Raw genomic sequence first — 19,647 nt, forward strand, 5'->3', positions numbered from 1 at the left:
CATTTTTTGGATTTGCATACGACTTTTAAATTTTATTCTTAAATACTCAGACTTTACATTGTTAACAAATGTCCACTTTTATTTTGACACGAGAATTTAGGTAAGTATAATTAAATAGTAAAAATATAAAAAGTGGTGGAACCCTTTTTTATTGTGTGAGAGGATTACAATTTAGATGAAGATAATTAAAAGGTAAAAACAGAGAAATGAAAAATCTGGAATGTATTATATTATTTTCGTCACATAAGTAATAACATGAAAGCTCCCATTATTAGTAATGGTACCTTTGCTATAAATTCATATTTTTCATAGATTTATGATAACAATCATTTTAATGTACGAAGGAGAATAGGGAATGCATGTTCAATTTGTTATGTAGTTACTTCACCATTATATGCTGATTTTCTTTAAGGTCTTTCAACATCACTTCCTTTGCATTTGTCATTTTCTGAATCATTTTTTATGCTGTTATCCTTAATGGATCATAAGTTTCATAGGATCTGCATTTACAACATAAGAATAAGACAAGTTAAATGATTGATTGGATTACTATATTAATAAAATATAAAATAAATAATTAAAAGAACAGTGTCCATTTTTTTTTTCCATACCTTTGCTCCATATGTTTAATCTCTGGACATTCTGGTGAAGTTTTAGTACGGATCTCACTGTACTTTGCAATTGCAAAGCACCAGACATGTAATGTATTTTGTTATTTATGGTGCTAATATATATATATAAATTAAATGTATTTTGTTATTCATGGTGGTAATATATAAATTTAAATTTTAATTGTGCATGACTTACCCAAAAACTTTTTTGCAGTGACATTTGTGATGACAATAATTGGATTTTGCTCTAAAACTTTTTGTAGCTTATCTCCTTCATTTATGGCCATATCTTCCCAAAGACTAATTTCCATAAATTGATTCCTGTATCATTAAAAAGAATTAAAAGTGATTAAATAAATATGAATTTTTTATTTATATTTTATTAAAAAAAACGAACAAATAATGACATCATATAAAAATAAAATACTTACTCTTTGTTTACGATAGTTATGTCTCTCATTGTTTTTGAATGTGCACCCGATGTGGTTTTCGTTGGTACCATTTTACTATTTTCAACTCGTACCAAAGTTCCAAAGACATCTTCTCTCTTACCGAATTCTTCTTTTTTGTCAAACTTTGATTCTATATCTTTGAACTCAACAAAATTGTATTGTATCTTCATATCAATACTATCAAATGTTTCGGTCACAACGGTGTACTTTTTGAGAATCAATTCTTTTTTAGGATGTATGCTAGGATATCGCCGATCAACCTGTCTAACCTCTCCATTAGAGATTAACTATTCACCTCAAATTTTTGGACAACAATTATCTATATTTCCATTGAATTATTGCTCCAATTTGGACACCCTGCAAAGTTCATAAATGTAAACATTCATTTGAAATATATTTGTAAGTTTAAATTTTGGTATAAGACTCACCTCGTTGTCCATCAGTATCAATTTCTTCACCCTTGTACTTAAGTTAATTCCACAAACTATTTCATGTCCAATTCGCAATACTTTCAATCGTATTGAGGAGAACCTTTGATTTGTATCTAAAATTCTTAGTGATTGTGTGTTGAATCGATCGACAACATAATTTCTGCAATTAAAAAAAATAATGAAATTTTCAAGTAATATGCAAATAACGCTATAAATTTATAATTGTTTAACTTTGTAATGCTTTCTTCTCTTTACATTGCATTTATTTCACAAAGACTTGTTCGATTAAAGAAGAGGACGAGGAACAAGTATATTAAGAACTATATTAAAATACACTATAAAATTATATGACGACTCAATGCATAATTATTTAGTTTAGGTCCGTCAATTTTACCTGGATGTATTTTTTAACACTGTGTCATACAAGTAAAATAATATTAATAATTATTATAAATATAACCATATGTGATTTTTTTGTGCTTCAATATTTAATTATTAATATATATATTTACTCTGTGTATCATGATTACTTGAGGTACATGTGTATATAAAATCTGTGTAGCTAAGATAGACTATATACACCATATATATTCATCTAAATTCTAACAACTAAATTAAATTAACGAAGAATTTATATATATATATATATATATATCTATATATATTATGAAATTTATAACCCACTAAATTTATTCCAAAGTCTGCTAAACAATAACATGAAGAATTTATCAAACAACAAAACCAAGTTCATCGGCAGATTAAGTTTCTTGTTATGAACAAGTTCTCTAACGCTGTAATATATGGATCTCTAATGATGTCCCAAGTAAAATATGAAACAACTCTATTGTCCGAGACCTAAACAAAGCTTCAAGTTAAACACAATAAATATTCTAACGGGAAAATATGCACGTTCGAGAGAGATAAACAAAAACACGAACAAAATATGCGTACTGTTGTTGGAGGGGCTCTTGGTCGTCGAAGGATTCCGGCAGGGGCTTGCGGCTGAGGATGGCAGAGATGCGTTCTTCGGCAGTCTTGGGTGTAGGCGTGCGAAGAGAAACAAATAGGATTAGGAAATTAGTATACAATATGTATAATAATAATATATATCTCTTAAGATACAAAGAATTGTGATTAGTGTATATATATCGCTTAAGATACAAAGAATTATGAGTAGTGTAGGATTCTTCGTGTAGGATTCTTCTTCTTCTTCTTCTAATAATAATAATAATAATAATAATAATAATAATAACAATAGTAATAATATAAAATGATATTACATTATTACCCTTAAAATAAATTAAAAAGTAGGGACATAATAGGCAAATCAAATTTTGTAAAACAAGGCTCTTTTATAATAGGTATAGATTTGAAGGGAAAACAGAGCATATATTACGACAAATCAGAAAGAGCAATATCCAGAAGCCAGGTAGAAATTCCAAATCATTACATCCAAAGTAGACAAAACATAACAAGCCAACAACCCTATTAGGATCACGACGAGCGCGAAAGAACTCCAAAACAACCGAACTTCTAGCATGAACAAAAGCTTCCCAAAGATCATCACAAAGAGAATCAGTGCCTCGCTGATCTTCATTAAGAACATGAGTAGCTAGGAGAGAATCAGTATGCACCACCACCGGGCCAAGGTCGTTCACCAAACAAAAACCGATAGCTATAAGCATAGCATGAAGCTCACCTAATAAAGTGTAGTAAGACGCATAATTGAAACGATGATCTATTTGAAGAAGGAAGATAGTAGAAACAAGATATGAAGAAATCACGATTGTCAAAGCAACTAAATGTCATTTACAAACACACAACCACCAAACGGAGAATTCACAATCCTTAAGTTTGAATCCCTCATCTTTGTTGCAATACTTTTGGTTGTCACCATCTTTAACTCCTTGAAACAAGCCAGCATCACAATCTCTTCCGGGACGGTATCCAGATATGGACAATCATGGATTTCTAATTTCTCAAGCGTACGCATTGCATATTTTCCACAATGTACATTTCTCAGATTCCATAACTCTTCGATGCACAGGATTTGTAGCAAGGGAAAACTGTCATCCAAAATCACCATTTGTTGACCAGTGTATGCATTATGTAATTTGAGGTATTTGAGCTTGGGTAACTTCTCGGCTAGTAGTGGCATGGGGTCTTCATCAAGACAGCTATCAATCAACGTCAACGATTCAATATTTGGAGGGAGATTATTTGGTAACGTGGCAAGGAGTCCATCCAATTTGAGTGTACGAACACTTTGCAGAATACCAAGCTCATCCAAACAAGGCATGCTTCTGAAACGATATCCTCTCAAGATTAGATGATCAAGAAACAAGTCTGCCAATGACACAAAGAGCTTGCTTACATCTGAGTTTCCATCCAATCCTTCTATGCCCAATTTCTTAAACACAGAAAACATTCTTAAGCCCGAGATCAGAATTATACAATTATCAATCGTGACGTAGGTTAAGGTCCCCAGATACTCCAGCGTGTCAATATTCAAAGGCTTCCGGCAAATCAGATTAGACATGTAGAGCTGGCGAAGGCTATGCAATTCCCATATAACAACTGGCACCTCCACCATGAAGTTTTGAGCTATGTCAAGAACCTCAAGCTTTTTCAACCACCCCAACGTCTCTGGAAGCTCTTTTATGTAATTATTTCTCAGCCCCAAGTATATTAATTCCATCAATGTGCCGATACTTTCTGGTAAAACCTTCAATCCAAAATCTTCCAAATCAAGTATCTTAAGTTTTTCAAAGCTCTTCCAATAAGATGGACTAGCGTCCAAGTAGCCACCTCCATGGAAGAAGAGAGAAACAAGAAGCTTATCTTGATCTGTGGAGTAGTTGAACTTGTCTCTGCTACAAATGATAACACGATGATGAGGAGGACTCTCAGAGGGCCGATTATTTCCATTGTTCCTTAGGATCTCGAAACCTAGTTTCTCCTCTGCCTTTTGGATGGATAGCATGTGTAGCACAACATTCATGATATACTTTGTTCTCTTGTCATTGACATAATCAATAAAAGAGTCATTGACTAAATCCTCTAAAATTCGTCCACACCCATCTTCTGAATCCTCTACTACTCCTCCGGTAACCCAAATCTGTATCAACTTTTCTGCCCTCAAAGTAGTATTTTCCTTAAAGAAGGCCATAGACAAGAAACATGACTGCAGCTTGGGATCCAATTGAAGATAAAATGGTTCCAATAACTTCAATGTTGAACCAAAATCAACTGATTCAAGAAGTTGTTCCCATTCACTCCCACCTGACACTTTCTTTTCTGCTAATTGTTTTGCCACCTCTTTTATAGCTAATGGCAGACCGCCGCATTTTCTCAACATTTGTTTTCCCATATGCTCCAAATGCATTGGGAATTTGTGCTCACCCGTTAATTTATTGCCATGGTTTATTGTTTTCAGAAACAATTGCCAGCTGTTCTTAGAATCCAAAAATTTCATCTTATAAACACCTTGGTAGTCTAAAGGTATGTCGAGAGGTGTCGTGTGACTTGTGAGCAGCAATCTACTTCCATTTTCTGCTTACATAAGAAGAATACAAAAAGGAAGAGTCAGAAGGTTATTGAGTAGAGAAAATTTATATTGTTAGATTACATGATTCAGTCATATATTTAAATAAAAAAACATTGGACACTAATAATCTTTGGAATTTATTTTAAGTTTAATCACAAAAACTTTAAATTCAAATCATAAGCACACGAAAGATGATCATACTTGCATACAGTAATCTGGAAGATCGTCCACGAAAGATATCAAGTGCATTGCATGCATGATTAGATCATAAGCTGACGAAGATTGCAATACATACCTTCTAGTGGAAGGGCTTGAAAGATAGAAATCAAGCTCATTTCTTTGGGCACGTCGTCGAGAACTATAAGATATCTCTTTCCTTGCAGGTGTTGGGAAAGCATATCTCGGAGGCTTGCGTTGTCCATATTCTCCAATAAGGAAGATGTATGGAGATTCTGAGGATCTTCTACTACTACCTGTTGTATTACTTTGATAAGTAGTTCTTCCGCAGTAATGAAGTGAGTACAATTAGATACCCAAGCACGGCGGTCGAAGTGTTTAACGATGGTTGGATGGTTGAATATCTCTCTGGCAAGAGTTGTCTTTCCAATACCAGCCATCCCTTTGATAACAACAGGCCACGTTAATTCCCCATCACCAATAATCCTTTTGCGAAGCAGAAATTTGACATCTCCCTCCAAGCCCACCACGTAGTTGTCATTTTCTTCGTCGTCAACATTTTTTGATGATGTCATGTTGGGCACATCATCTCCCAGCTCAAGCATCCGTTTTTTGATCTTTCCCATCCAACTATGGATGGATGCTAAGTCCCAACGACTGGTGTAAACTTCTTTGAAAAGGTTGATGGCCTCGTCAGCCACGTTCACGAGGCCAGATACTAAAAAATTTAGGATTCTCCCGTCTTCCAATTTCTTATCCCTCACAATATCCACAATCTCTCTCATCTCTTTAATTATCATTTCAATTTCCTCATCTCTTTCATCCTTATATGAGAGGCAATTTTCCATCTTGTGTATCGCCAATAAGAGGAGGGCCTCCGACATGTTTGAGCTTACACCAAACTGCCCTAATAACCAAGTTAACACCATTAATAGCTACCAAATAACACATTCATTCCAACAAATCCATAAATTATTAGTATAGAAAAAATTGATTTTGGATTGAATAAAATTTATTCAAGCCAAAGATTTTAAAAAATCGAACACTATATAAGAAAATCATTATCATGTGAATTTAATTTTCGATATAATTGAGAACATCACAAACACGTGAATTCTTCAAATTAATCTAGGGTAGTGATAAATCAACGTATATATCAAATTAGGGTAAATTTGTCAATCTATAATCTAATATAAAAAATTAATAATTAATTTATTTAGAATTTTACATAAATTTGTCAATTTATCAACTTTCAAATTTTGAAATAAAGTTGATTTTATTAAATTCTCCTAATAATAGAAGATTCTTCTGTTTTTTATATAATATAACCTTACCCAATTTTTTGCAATTTTTGATACTAATCCAAGTACTTTATAAGTTACATCTTAACAAACAAATTAATTAATACATACATGAAACATTAAATAGGTTCACCAAGTGACACGGAGCCACCTCAAGGCCATCTAAAATTTTGAACTTTATTTATTATTATTTTAGTAATGTTATTTTTTTTATTATGTATGCAATATAAAGTACATAAAGTAGGAGGATTTTCTGTTAAAAAATTCCACATAAAATTTATACGTATTTTAGAATTTATTTTATATCTATCTTTATATGTAATAATTTTATATTTTAAATATTTTTTTGAAAAACTTCACAGATATTAATTTCAATTTTATTTTTTTTAAATAAATAAGGTAATTGGCGTCAATTACTCAATAAACAACTTGAATATGAAAACACATAAGTTTTCAGTTTTGTATAATTGTGATGATAACTATAGTTATTAAATAATTTAAATATTTCATATACAATATTAAGATAAATACAATAAAAGAAATACTTAACAGTAAAATAATGTAATATTTAGGTATTATATTTATATGTTCAATATTTACGTGACTTTCAATCTCACAGCTTTTACTAAATATATGTATTATAGAGATTTTCATAATGCAACATATTTGACGTTTTCGCAAGTGTCATTTTTAATTTTTAACTTATTTGACGTTTTCGCAAGTGTCATTTTTAATTTTTAACTTATTTGACGTTTTTTTTCATAAATAGTAAAAGAAGCATATCATTCATGTTGAAGGGGGTGAATAAAAAATGCTCATATTCAAATATATATGTACTTTAAGAAGAAGCTAATCGTGCATAATTTTTTTTTTTCTAAGATTAGCTCATTATTTAACTATGTCTAGTTAGTGAAGTTTGAATTGATCAGTAGGAGAATAAATCATATTATTACAATTTTTAAATATACTAACAAAATTAGATATATCATTTTGCCTAAGTTTATCTTCAACCATACTTCCTTAATTACATAATAATTAAATACCATAATTAATACTACTTTATAAGTGGGATCCCTTCTCTATTTACAATACACTCAACTATTTTTATTATAACTCATGCCATCCCTTTTAAGACTATTTTTTATGGACGAAGAGAATATATTATAGTCAGATCTAGATCTAGATTGAAATTAATCAAAATTTAATTTATAGTATTATTTATTTTAATAATAGAATTATAAACATAAATATACACTTTAATATTTTATATATAAATAAAAATCACATAAATGTATATTTTGTTTTATAATACGAACATATATCCTTTGTTGTAAAATATTGTTTAAATTTATATTTACATAATAATTATATATTCAAAATATGACCAACCACTTACTTATGTTACGATATCAAAATAAAAATAAAGCTAAAAATATATTATGTGTATGTATATATATGGAGTTAATTGTTAAAATAGGACCGTAACTTTTAGTGTTTTTTTTAAAAAATAATATATGTTACAGAATTTGAAAATAAGGACTATAAGTTATAAAATTTAAAAATGAGGACTATAACTTCCATTTTTTAGATTTACATTCTTATTTCGGGCTATGATAGAAGCTATAGTCCTCATTCTAATGTGTTAAATATGAGTGTAAATGTAAAAAATGGAAGCTATAGTCCTCATTTTAGAATATGGGTATTAAGTGCATGTAATTTTAATAAATTGAGCAATTTTGCATTTCACCCTTTTATATATTTATCAAAAAAGTAGTTGAAACAACTTTATTTCAGCCAAATTAGGGATCAATTGTGGGGGAATGTAGCACACTTTATGTCCAACTTTGTGTTCCACTTTCAATTTTGTTTATTTTTTTATATATATTTTTTTCAATTTCAACTTTGTATGTTTTAATTAGTTTAAATTTGTGACTATTAACTAGGGTTTATTCTATCAATCTAGAGTATACAATTATTTTTTATTATTTAATTTCACTTTTATTAGCTAATAATAAGTTGATAAATTCAAAGTTATGGTATATATTTTTCAAAAATTTTAATTTCTGAAATAAAAATTAATTATGATTCATAATATTATAATAAATTTTATTTTTATAAAAATATTTTTAAAATAATAAATATAATCATGGACTGGCACATATAAAATTGTGGAACACTGGATCTCATCCCAACTGTGGGTGACACTTATTCATGGCTTTGGACTTCTGTCGCGTCGGGTCGGATTGGGTCAGTTCAGTTAATCGAATTGAATTGTTATATTAATTGAACCAAATATACATCCCATATCCATGCAATTCGGTATTCGACTAATCAAAAAAATAAAAGAATAAAATATTGAATTTCAAATGCTCAAATGGTCAAACACAAATTGAACAATTTGAAAAATAGCTCAATTGGTAGGACGTTTTCCTCCTATTATTAAGTTGGAGATTCGAATCACCAACGAAGAGATGGTGGGGAAGGATTATTGATCCTTCAAAATAAACTCAAACAGAAAAATTCAACACATACACAAACAGAAGAATTCAGCTCGATCAAGTCCATTTTCTTGGCAAAAAAAAAAAATCATAGAAAGAAATGGGCCTTGCTGCTTGTAGAGGAGCTTAAGAGGGTGTTTGGCTGAGCTTATAAGCTCCAGCTCAAAACAGCTTATAAGCTGTTTAGGAGCTTATAAGCTCCAGCTCAAAACAGCTTATAAGCTGTTTAGGAGCTTATAAGCTCCTCCAAAGTGTTTGGCAAAATAAGCTCTCAAACAGCTTATAAGTTCAAAAAATAAGTTCCAAGAGCTTATAAGCTCCCCAAAAAATAAGTTCCTCTACCCCAACTTATTTTTTTATAATCTCATATGTAACAATCATTTTATAAATATTTTTCAACTATAATTTATTATTTTCATTATATATCATTCAAGTTCGTTTTTCTTCGATTTTCTCTCTCTAAAAAAATATTTTCTTTCTCTAACAAAAAATTATCTCTCTAGCTTATAAGCTCAATTATCCAAACACTTTGACAACTTATAAGCTCTTAAAAATTACATCTTATAAGCTCTTGAAACATCTTATAAGCTCCAAGAGCTTATAAGCTCTTTAAAATAAGCTTAGCCAAACACACTCTAAGTAATCGCACAATCACATTGTTATAGACTCATATTCTCCTCCTTAATTATCTTATGATATTTTCAATTGATACCACTAATTCTAATTCCATTTTGACAATAGAAAATAAGCAAGAATTGTAAATTTGTATTCCACAAGAAAAAGAATACACGTATTGGATACGGTAAACCAGATCTAAGATAACATACCACGGCTGCTGGCGACGGAAGGAGATGGTGGCGCCGAGCGAGCAGTGTCTACAACAGCTGGTGGCGGCGTGGTGAAATCCGGCAGTGTTTACTGTTAATAGCGGCAAAAAATATTGAGTTTCAAATGCTCAAAGACAAACATACAGTTGAAATTGTGATTCTTCTTCTTACTCGTCTCGATCTACTTTCCGAATCAATCCTCCCTTTTCCTTAGCTTTTGCTTTCAATTTTTGATATAGGATTCTAAAAGCCTTCTGTTACAATGGAAAATATAAAAAGAGTTGGTAGCTTAACTTTCAATAATTATAAATTCCTTATTTACCGCAGCGAGCACGTTTCCATGTTCACACTTACTGTTTCTGACATAAGATTTTAATAAAAAAGTAACAGTTGATCCAATATGGATCCTACCACCAAAATATATTAATATTTCTTTTACTTTTCAAAATATATTAATATTTCTTGTCAACTGTGTGATATCTATCTTTCAAAGTCGAAACGAAGTCGGAAACCAATTAACCATACTACTTAAGACAATAAAAGTGGACGCCTTATATGAAGAGGAGGCAAGCAACTGCCTCACAACAATATTTCACCTCTTCTCTTAAAAAAATCTATTAATATAAAAACTGCATTGGGCATAAAATGTGGATTACCTATTTATATTATACTCCCTTTGTCCGTCCCTCGAAAGTTTTCAGAGTTTTAAGAATAGCTAGTAAAAAGTTATTTGATGGTGGGGTAATGTACAAAAATAGTATTTAAAGAGTTGTAATTGTAAAGTTGATGGTGAGATCATGTACAAAAATAAAAAATAAGAGATCAGGTTAAATTTTTGGGGACATCCCAAAAAGAAAATTAGGGTTAACTATTTGGGGACGGAGTATGTAATATTAGTTCATGATCGCGCTAGCTATTACTAGATTCATTGTAAGTGGAGAAAGCTAGGTTCCCACTTAAATACTAATGTTTATAATGATAATTAATTTATTTTAATCAATGGATGCATCCGCTATTAAAATTAAAAGACGAGATAAATATACCCATTTTTACTATTTTGCCCACGAGTTTAGGGTTAAAAGCTATCAATAACTAACATTAATCCTTTTGAGGTGAAAAATTGGATGCAGGAAGACGCGTGCATTTAATATAGTTGCAGCATTTAAACTCACGTGCCTGATGTTAATTAAAAGTCTCATATTTGAGTTTATTGATATTTTATTTTTTCTAAAGTGTAGGTAGACACATGCATAATTGAAATGAAGATCTATTTGAAGAAGGAAGAGAGTAGCAACAAGATATGAAGACACCACAATTGTCAAAGCAACTAAATGTCATTTACAAACACGCAAGACACAACCACCAAATGAGAAGAAAAATCAATCATCCAAATTAAATCTGAATTCCTCATCTTTGCTACAATGCTTTTGGTTGTCACCATCTTCAACTCCTTCAGCCTATGCATCCACTTAACCTTGTCCTGGAGGGTATCCAGATATGGACAATCATGGATTTCTAACTTCTTGAGCCAACGCATTCCATGTTCTCTAATTTGTACACTTCTCAGATTCCACAACTCTTTGATGCACATGACTTCGAGATTTTGAGGGTGTAGTGCAAGATCACCATTTGTTGACCAGTGTATGCATTCTGCAATTTGAGGTACTCAAGTGTTAGAGCATTTATATACTCTTTAAGTGTTATTGTCATTGTGTAGATCAAAGGAGGTGTCTTCTGAAGTCTCACAGTATGTCTCTTGTTGAGTTGCTACTGGAGTTGCTTGTTTCTGAAGACACTATTCTTGCGGGTTTTTAGTGGAGTCCCTTGTGATTCTTTTTATGGCAAGATATCTACATGATCTTTTGTTGGCTTGGGAGTCTGTTTTGTTAGGGTCTCTTTGAACCCTAGTATGAGCCGCTTAATGTAAACCCTACTTGGGCCCTTGCTTCTCTGACTGGCAGATCATGGGCTCAACCCATCTCTTCAAGGGCTTATGTATTTATTATGTTCGTGAAGATCAGAGGCGGCTGCAATCATCATTATTCTACTTCTTTGAGAGAGTATATTCATGCATTGAGTGAGTATACGATCTGTGAGAGTGTGCTTGTGTCTTTCGTTTTACAAGTCAGTTTGAGTTTGTTGATCTGTACTCCAGCTTGTTGGAGTGTTACATGGTGTTGGTTTGGACGTGGATTGAGAGGCAATCACGTTCTTGAGAGTAAGTTCTGTCTTTCTCTTTTTGTTTCACGTAAGTGACGATTTGGAAAGATATAATTGCTAGAAAGATCGAGTCTTCGTAGTAAGTTCTATCTTTCTCTTTTTGTTTCACGTAAGTGACGATTTGGGAAGATATAGTGGCTAGAAAGATCGAGTCTTCGCTGTACGTCCGTTGTATATCTTATCCTTACTAGTGAACTGTTTTGAACTAGGCAAAGCCCCTCAGACGTAGAAGTTTTATCACGGAACTGGGTAACCATTGTTGGTGTCTTGTGTTCTTTACTTTCTGCACTTTTTATTACAAGTGTCTCTACTCAATTTATACTAGTGTGCAATGGATAACTCTATTTTTACAAATGAGAAGCAACACTATTTATAGTGTGCAATGGATAACTCTAGAGACACTAGGTATTAATAGGATAATAGATGCATGACTTTTAACATACTACACTAATGAAAGACTCTTACTCTAACAAGGCACTAAATATGCACTAGAATGCAAAAGGCCAAGAGACAAATTATTTCATTTAACAATCTTTTCCTAGTAGTCAATTCCATTAGCCAACAATATTTATTAATTGTTTCTAATAGGTAGAAAATCGGATGTTCTAAAATTATTTATAGAATAAATATTTAATTCCATTTTTATTTTTTTTTAACTATGTATATATTTTCATATTTATTCCAAATATAAAAAGTTAATGATTCATTACATTTTATTTAAAAAAAATAATGAATTTGTGAATGTTATTTTATAAAAAAAATTAAGTTAATATTGATCCATTAATATTTACCTTTTTTTTACTAATGGATGTAAGTATTTGTTGATAATAAATAACATTATTTTTTTAACAGATGAAGACATGTTGTGTTGCCTTAATTAGTTTTGTGTTTAAATACCACTCGGTTGTCTGTTAAAATTTATTTATTGATATTTACTGAGGTCTGAACAGAGCTTTCTAATGATACCTTCGGATTATCAATCAGATTTCAGACAATCAAGTTATTAGCTAACGAACTTTCGGAGTCAGGCCAAATTTCAATAAATTAAAAGTTTGTGTATTTTTTTATTAAAAAATAGATTTGGTTAAAACCCAAAATTTGGGTATAGTACGTATATTTCCATTAAAAAAGTGTGGAATGGTAAGAATTAATTAATAGTAAGAAATAGTTTTACTAAATAAAATCATCCACAAGAGATCGATTATTTTAATATAGTTGAAGCATTTAAACTCATGTGTTTGATGTTAAAAGTCTCATATTTGAGTTTATTGTATTTTTAATATATATTTTTTTTTCTATAGAATAGTAAGACACATAATTGAAATGATGATCCTAGTTTCTCCTGTGCTTTTTGGATGGATTCACCTTTAAATCCTAGTGATCGTAGAGAATTCACCTTTAAATCCACAAGCTGTTTAAGGGTTTTGATTCATAGAAACAACTCTATATTCTATTACAAATTACAAAAAAAAGGGCAAATAGCGTTAAAATCCCTATACTTTCCCCGTTTTCGCATATTTCCCCTGACTTTAAAAATTCGCGATAGAATCCTTGACTTTAAATCCCGTTCGCGTTTCTCCCTAAAAAATGACCGGCGATTTATAGAATGCTCACATGGAGTCCGGAAATCCACGTAGGATTAAATTTCGGCGTATTAAGCGACGTAGTTTTACTTAATAACGTAAAATGTCGTCGTTTCCGAATTAGAATTTTCAGAACCGCCCTCACCGCCGGCGCCGGTGCCGGCTGCGACCTCAAAATTCTCATCATCTCTTCAAAGAAACACGGCTTCAATTTCCCCAAAAAATTCGAACTCGTCACTTCTATGGCATTTATAGTACAACTAGGGCATCAGTCTTGGCTGAAATTTCTAATTTGCCGTTCAAAATCCACATAATCGATTGAAAAAATTGAGGGCTTTTTTCTTCAACGATCTGCTTGTTCTCCGCCGTGGGGGACCAAGTCAGCCGTCGTCGAAACATTTCATCACATAAGAATCATCGATTTGGCGGCGCCGGCCTCCGCCATGCACTGCTGATTTTTACCGTCTTCGTCGCCAACGAGCTCCTCCAATTTGCTCAGGGCACCGATCTGCTCCGGCTGGCTGCCCGCAGTGCAGATGAGCTTGATGACGGCAGAGCGGTGGAGGGGGGACTTGGGAGTCGGGATCCTATCGATCCCGCTCTTCACATTAATTGGCAACGCACCACGCCTGAATAAGCCGCCGGAGCATGTGGTTGGGAGTCAAACCGGCGGATTTGGACAACGGCAGCTTAGTAACCGGGAAAACGACGACGTTTTTGGCTGATTTACGTGACTAAGCAAACTTAGTTAGATGACTCAACAAAATAATGCCACAAAAATGACACGTCATTGTAGTTACTCGCCGGAAACTTTATCAAGGGAAAATTACGAAATTAATCAACGGTCAAGGATTCTATCGCGAATTTTTAAAGTCAGGGGAAATATGCGAAAACAGAGAAAGTATAGGAATTTTGACGCTATTAGCCCCAAAAAAATATAAAAAGAAGTAAATGTTGAAAGACGAGCCAGTTGGTCGATATTGTAAGGATAAACACACATGACACAACCACCAGAGGAGGAACAGAGTAAATTTCATTTAAAAACACACATGACACAACCACCAAAGGAGAAGAAAATCAAGTATCCAAATAAACGCCAATTGCTCTAGCTCATGGGATTGATATTCACCGTCTCTATTTTGGAGATTAAGTCTGAATTCCTAAGCTTTGATGCAATGCTTTTGGTTGCCACCATCTTTAAGTCCTCGAACCAATACTTCTTCACAATCTCTTCCGGGAGCGTATCCAGATATGGACAATCATGAATTTCTAATTTCTTGAGCAGAAGCATTGTTTTTTTTCCACCTTGTAAATTTCTCAGATTCCACAACTCTTCGATGCACATGACTTCTAGCTCGGGAAAACTATCATCCAACATCACCATTTGTTGACCAGTGTATGCATTCCGCAATTTGAGGTATTTTAGCGAGCCTACCTTCTCTGCTAGTAGAGGCATGGGGTCTTCATCAAGACAGCTATTAACCAACGTCAACGATTCAATATTTGGAGGGAAACTTGTTGGAAGCCTTGTAAGGAGTCCATCCAATTTGAGTGTACGGACATTTTCTAGAATACGAAGCTCATCCAAACAAGGCATGCTTCTGAAACGATACCCTCTTAAGATTAGGTGTTTAAGAGAGTACAACTCAGCCAATGACGCAAAGAGCTTGCTTACATCTGAGTTTCCATCCAATTCTTCTATCCCCAATTTCTTAAGGCATCCAAATTTTAAGTCCGATAGGTCATATGTCCAATTATCAACTGAGACGTAGGTTAAGGTCTTCATAAACCATATTCCGACTATCTTCAAAGGCTTCCGGGAAATCACATCAGACATGTAGAGGTGGCTAAGGCTCCACATTTCCCATATAATATTTGGGATCTCCACCATAAAGTTTTGAGCTATATCAAGAACCTCGAGTTTTTCCAAGCACCCCAACGACTGTGGCAGGTCCTTTAGGTAATTATTTCTCAACCCCAAGTATCTTAATTCCATCAATGTGCCGATAGTATCCGGTAAAATCTTCAACCCGAAATCTTCCAAGTCAAGTATCTTAAGTTGTTCAAAGTTCTTCCAATAAGATGGACGAGTGTCCATGTAGCCACCTCCATGGAAGAAGAGAGAAACAAGATGCTTATCTTGATCCGTGGAGTAGTTGAACTTGTCTCTGCTACAAATGACAACACGATGATGACAACGACTCTCAGAGGGTCGATTATTTCCATTGTTCCTTAGCATCTCAAAACCTAGTTTCTCCTGTGCTTTTTGGATGGATAGCATGTGTAGCACAACATTCATGTGATACTTGGTGCCCTTGTCATTGACATCAATAAAAGATTCATTGACTAAATCCTCTAGATTTCGTCCACACCCATCTTCTGAATCCTCTACTGCTCCTCCGGTAACCCAAATCTGTATCAACTTTTCTGCCCTCAAAGTAGTATTTTCCTTAAAGAAGGCCATACACAAGAAACACGACTCCAGTTTGGGATCCAATTTATGATAAAATGGTTCCAATAACTTCAAGGTTGAACCAAAATCAACTGATTCAAGAAGTTGCTCCCATTCACTCCCTCCTGAGAGTTTCTTTTCGACTAAGTGCTTTCCCACCTCTTTTATAGCTAATGGCAATCCGTCACATTTTCTCAACATTTGTTTTCCCATATACTCCAAGGACATTGGGAATTTGTGGTCGCCCGTTAATTTATTGCCATGGTTTATTGTTCTCATAAACAATTGCCAGCTCTTCTTAGAATCCAAAGGTTTCATCTTATAATAAACATTTGCATCATATACTTTTATGTCGACTTGTGTCGTGTGACTTGTGAGCAGCAATCTACTTCCATTGTCTGCTTACATAAGATCAATACAAAAAGGAGCAGTTAGAAGGTTATTGAGTCAAGAAAATTTATATTGTTAGATTACTTGATCGATTCAGTCAATAATGTATTATTTAAAAAATAACATTGGACACTAACTATGTTTGGAATTTATTTTAAGTTTAATCACAAAAACTTTAAATTTTGAACCAGCACTCAAGTTAAAATCTAAGTTAGCGCAACATGGGATCATAAGCAGACGAAAGATGATCATACATACATTGATCTGGAAGAGCTTCCAAGAAAGACTTCAAGCGCATTTGTTTGGGCACGTCGTCGAGAACTATAAGATATCGCTTTCCTCGCAGGTGTTGGGAAAGCATATCTCGGAGGCTTCGGTTGTCCATATTTTCCAATACGGAAGATGTATGGAGATTCTGAGGATCTTCTAGCTGTTGTATGAGTTTGATAAGTAGCTCTTTAATAGTGAAGTGAGTAGAATTAGATACCCAAGCACGGCGCTCGAAGTGTTCAACGACGGTTGGATGATTGTATATCTCTCTGGCAAGAGTTGTCTTTCCAATACCACACATCCCTTTGATAAGAACAGACTTTCCAGCACCACCAATAATCCTTTTGCGAATCAGAAATTCGACATCTTCGTCCAAGCCCACCACATATTTGTCATCTTCAACAGTTTCTGATGATCTCATCTCTGCCCCATCATCTCCCAGTTTAAGCATCTGTTTTTTGATCTCTCCCATCCAACTATAGATGGACTTAGACATCCTACCATAGCTTTTGTGTTGACTGATGAAAAGGTCGAGTGCATCATCAGCCATGTCGACAAGGTCAGATACTAAAAAATTGAGGATTCTTCCCTCTTCCAGTTTCTTATCCCTCACAATATCCATAATCTCTCTCATCTCTTTCATTACCCTTTCCATTTCATTATTTGTTTCATTCTCTCGATAATTGATGTCTAGCTTCTGTATCACCGATAAGAGGAGGGCCTCCGACATGTTTCTACTTCGACCAAACTGCCCTAATAGCCAATTTGACAACATTAGTACTCTCTTCGTCCCAACTTTTAGTATCCATTTGAGAGTGACACAGGTTTTAATAATGTATTGTGTGTGCTGTGAGTGGAATAAGGGTCCCACATTTTATGTGAGTGTTAAAATAAGGAGGCGTTTGGTTTGAGTGATAAGGCATGATTGATAAAATAATCCACCTTAATCAAGTGTTTAGTTTGTATGATTGAGCCCGTGATTGATAACTCGACCCGCATCTAATCACCAAAATGAGTGATTGTTTATCACTCCAAAGTTGGGTGGATTATTTAATCATTCTTTCAATCCTATCAATCTTAAGTATCCCATCCTCCAAACCAAACACCTTAAAGTGGAGCAAGAGTCTCACCTAGTTTTACTAAAAATATAAATGAATACCAAAATGTGGGACGGCAAAAAAAGTTAAAATGAATACTAAAAGCTGAGGGAGTAGCTAAGAAATAACATATATCAACAAATCCATAAATTATTAGTATACAAAAAAAAAATGATTTTGGATTGAATAAAATTTAATCAACCGAAATATTTAAAACATTATAAACACGTGAATTCCCAAATTAATTAATCGAAATTGCCGGCATGGCGCGATTGTATAAGGCTATGGTCGTTTCACTCGTCACAAGGTCATGCCACGTTGGCAATTCCGATGTCTAGTTCGGCTTTAATTTGGGAATTATACCCCGTTGAATCATTAAGAATTAATCTTCAATTGGAGGATAAATTTGCCAATTTTAAATGTCATGAGAAAAATCATAAAATGTCGAAAGTTTGTGAGTTTATATATAATTAACCCTTATTGAAAACATCATAAACACATGAATTCTTCAATTTAAAAATTAATCTAATTTACGGAGAAGGAAAATATTACCCTTTTGTGATTTCTCTTCTTATCTTTGCTTGCGGTGGTTGACTTTTTGATTCAATTCTCCCTTGTAACGAAATTAGCTGGCCGTGATCTTCCGATGCCTCCTTTGATTTGAATGGTAGAATGTAATGTATTTCAAGTCAAAACAAATTTGAAAATAATTTTACACTAGACTAAAACTTAACAAGGAAGAGACCAAAAATCTTGATGAAATTAATCTCATCTTTACATAATGATGACTATATGGATCCATGAAGTCCTTCCTCAAGGGAAATAATTTATTCACACGCTTCCAAAATGATTAATTTTCGACTTAATAAAATTTTATGAAGCGCAAAAATCTAAATTTTCAATATAAAAAGAGTTTACATATATTCCCTCCGTCCCTAAAAATTGTAACCCAAGTGAGATGACACGAGTTTTAAGAAAAAATATAGTAGTTGTGTTTGAGTGGATATTGGGTCCCACACCTTTTTGTAAATTGTGAGAGAAATGTCACAAATTTTCAAGAACATACCGATATATTATTAATAAGGTCTATGATAGAGCTGGGAGGGGCTATAAACTACAAATTCACACAGTCACAGTTATGGTGTGAGTCAACAAGTTTTTTTGACTTGGGGGAGTTGGGGAGGGGGAGCAGTGGGGTTTGAACCCGAGACCTCACTGTTCACACACAGGATGTCGCACCGCTTGATGTCCCATTGGGGACAAGTGTGAGTCAACAAGTTATATATGAAAGCTTGCGAATTTAGAGAGAGAAATTGGATCTAATGACAATCAAAAATTATGCATACAAAGTCTGATAATTACATTAAGTATAATACAAATAATGAAATGACTAATAAACCCCTAATGACTAATACATAAAAATAACATTCTAACACCCTCCCTCAAACTCAAGATGTCGCTGCGACGAGCATTGAGAGTTTGCCAACCAGAGCACGAAAGCGCGGAAGTGGAAGAGACTTGGTGAGCAAATCTGCAATCTGTGAAGAAGAAGCAATAAAAGGTAACTTAAGTGTCCCCTGCTGCAAATGATGGCGAGTGAAATGACAGTCGATCTCAATGTGTTTAGTACGCTCATGGAAGACAGAGTTGTGAGCAATTTGAATAGCACTCTTATTGTCACAATACATTGGAGTTGGTTTAGAGATGGAGACACCCATTTCAGAGAGTAACCACCTTAGCCATATAATCTCAGTAGTAGTGGAGGCCATGGCTCGGTACTCAGCTTCTGTA

General features: G+C 33.5%; 3 protein-coding genes across 4 annotated transcripts; all 3 read right to left on the reverse strand.

Moving 5' to 3' along the window:
- Window positions 1-207: 207 nt before the first annotated feature.
- On the reverse strand, window positions 208-1,371 carry LOC131017426 (replication protein A 70 kDa DNA-binding subunit D-like). The gene is made up of 4 exons (XM_057946174.1): window positions 1,043-1,371; window positions 806-932; window positions 612-690; window positions 208-500 (listed from the first exon to the last, which is right to left on the reverse strand). The coding sequence occupies exons 1-4, from the start codon at window positions 1,231-1,233 to the stop codon at window positions 475-477; spliced, it is 423 nt and encodes a 140-aa protein (XP_057802157.1). The 5' UTR covers window positions 1,234-1,371; the 3' UTR covers window positions 208-474.
- A 1,921-nt stretch (window positions 1,372-3,292) lies between these two features.
- LOC131018278 (disease resistance RPP8-like protein 3) lies at window positions 3,293-10,163 on the reverse strand. Its single transcript, XM_057947002.1, has 4 exons — window positions 10,016-10,163; window positions 9,845-9,935; window positions 5,337-6,120; window positions 3,293-5,046 (listed from the first exon to the last, which is right to left on the reverse strand). The coding sequence occupies exons 3-4, from the start codon at window positions 6,100-6,102 to the stop codon at window positions 3,293-3,295; spliced, it is 2,520 nt and encodes an 839-aa protein (XP_057802985.1). The 5' UTR covers window positions 6,103-6,120; window positions 9,845-9,935; window positions 10,016-10,163.
- Window positions 10,164-14,617: 4,454 nt separating this feature from the next.
- LOC131017427 (probable disease resistance protein RF9) lies at window positions 14,618-18,813 on the reverse strand. 2 transcript variants are annotated; one of them, XM_057946175.1, is made up of 3 exons: window positions 18,409-18,813; window positions 16,748-17,507; window positions 14,618-16,497 (listed from the first exon to the last, which is right to left on the reverse strand). In XM_057946175.1, the coding sequence occupies exons 2-3, from the start codon at window positions 17,487-17,489 to the stop codon at window positions 14,753-14,755; spliced, it is 2,487 nt and encodes an 828-aa protein (XP_057802158.1). In that variant the 5' UTR covers window positions 17,490-17,507; window positions 18,409-18,813; the 3' UTR covers window positions 14,618-14,752. The 2 variants fall into 2 exon arrangements, with proteins under 2 accessions (XP_057802158.1, XP_057802159.1); XM_057946176.1 differs by having other exon boundaries at window positions 16,748-17,512.
- Window positions 18,814-19,647: the final 834 nt, after the last annotated feature.

The sequence above is a fragment of the Salvia miltiorrhiza genome, chromosome 3 (assembly GCF_028751815.1).
Source record: "Salvia miltiorrhiza cultivar Shanhuang (shh) chromosome 3, IMPLAD_Smil_shh, whole genome shotgun sequence".
In the NCBI taxonomy this organism is placed as follows: Eukaryota; Viridiplantae; Streptophyta; class Magnoliopsida; order Lamiales; family Lamiaceae; genus Salvia; species Salvia miltiorrhiza.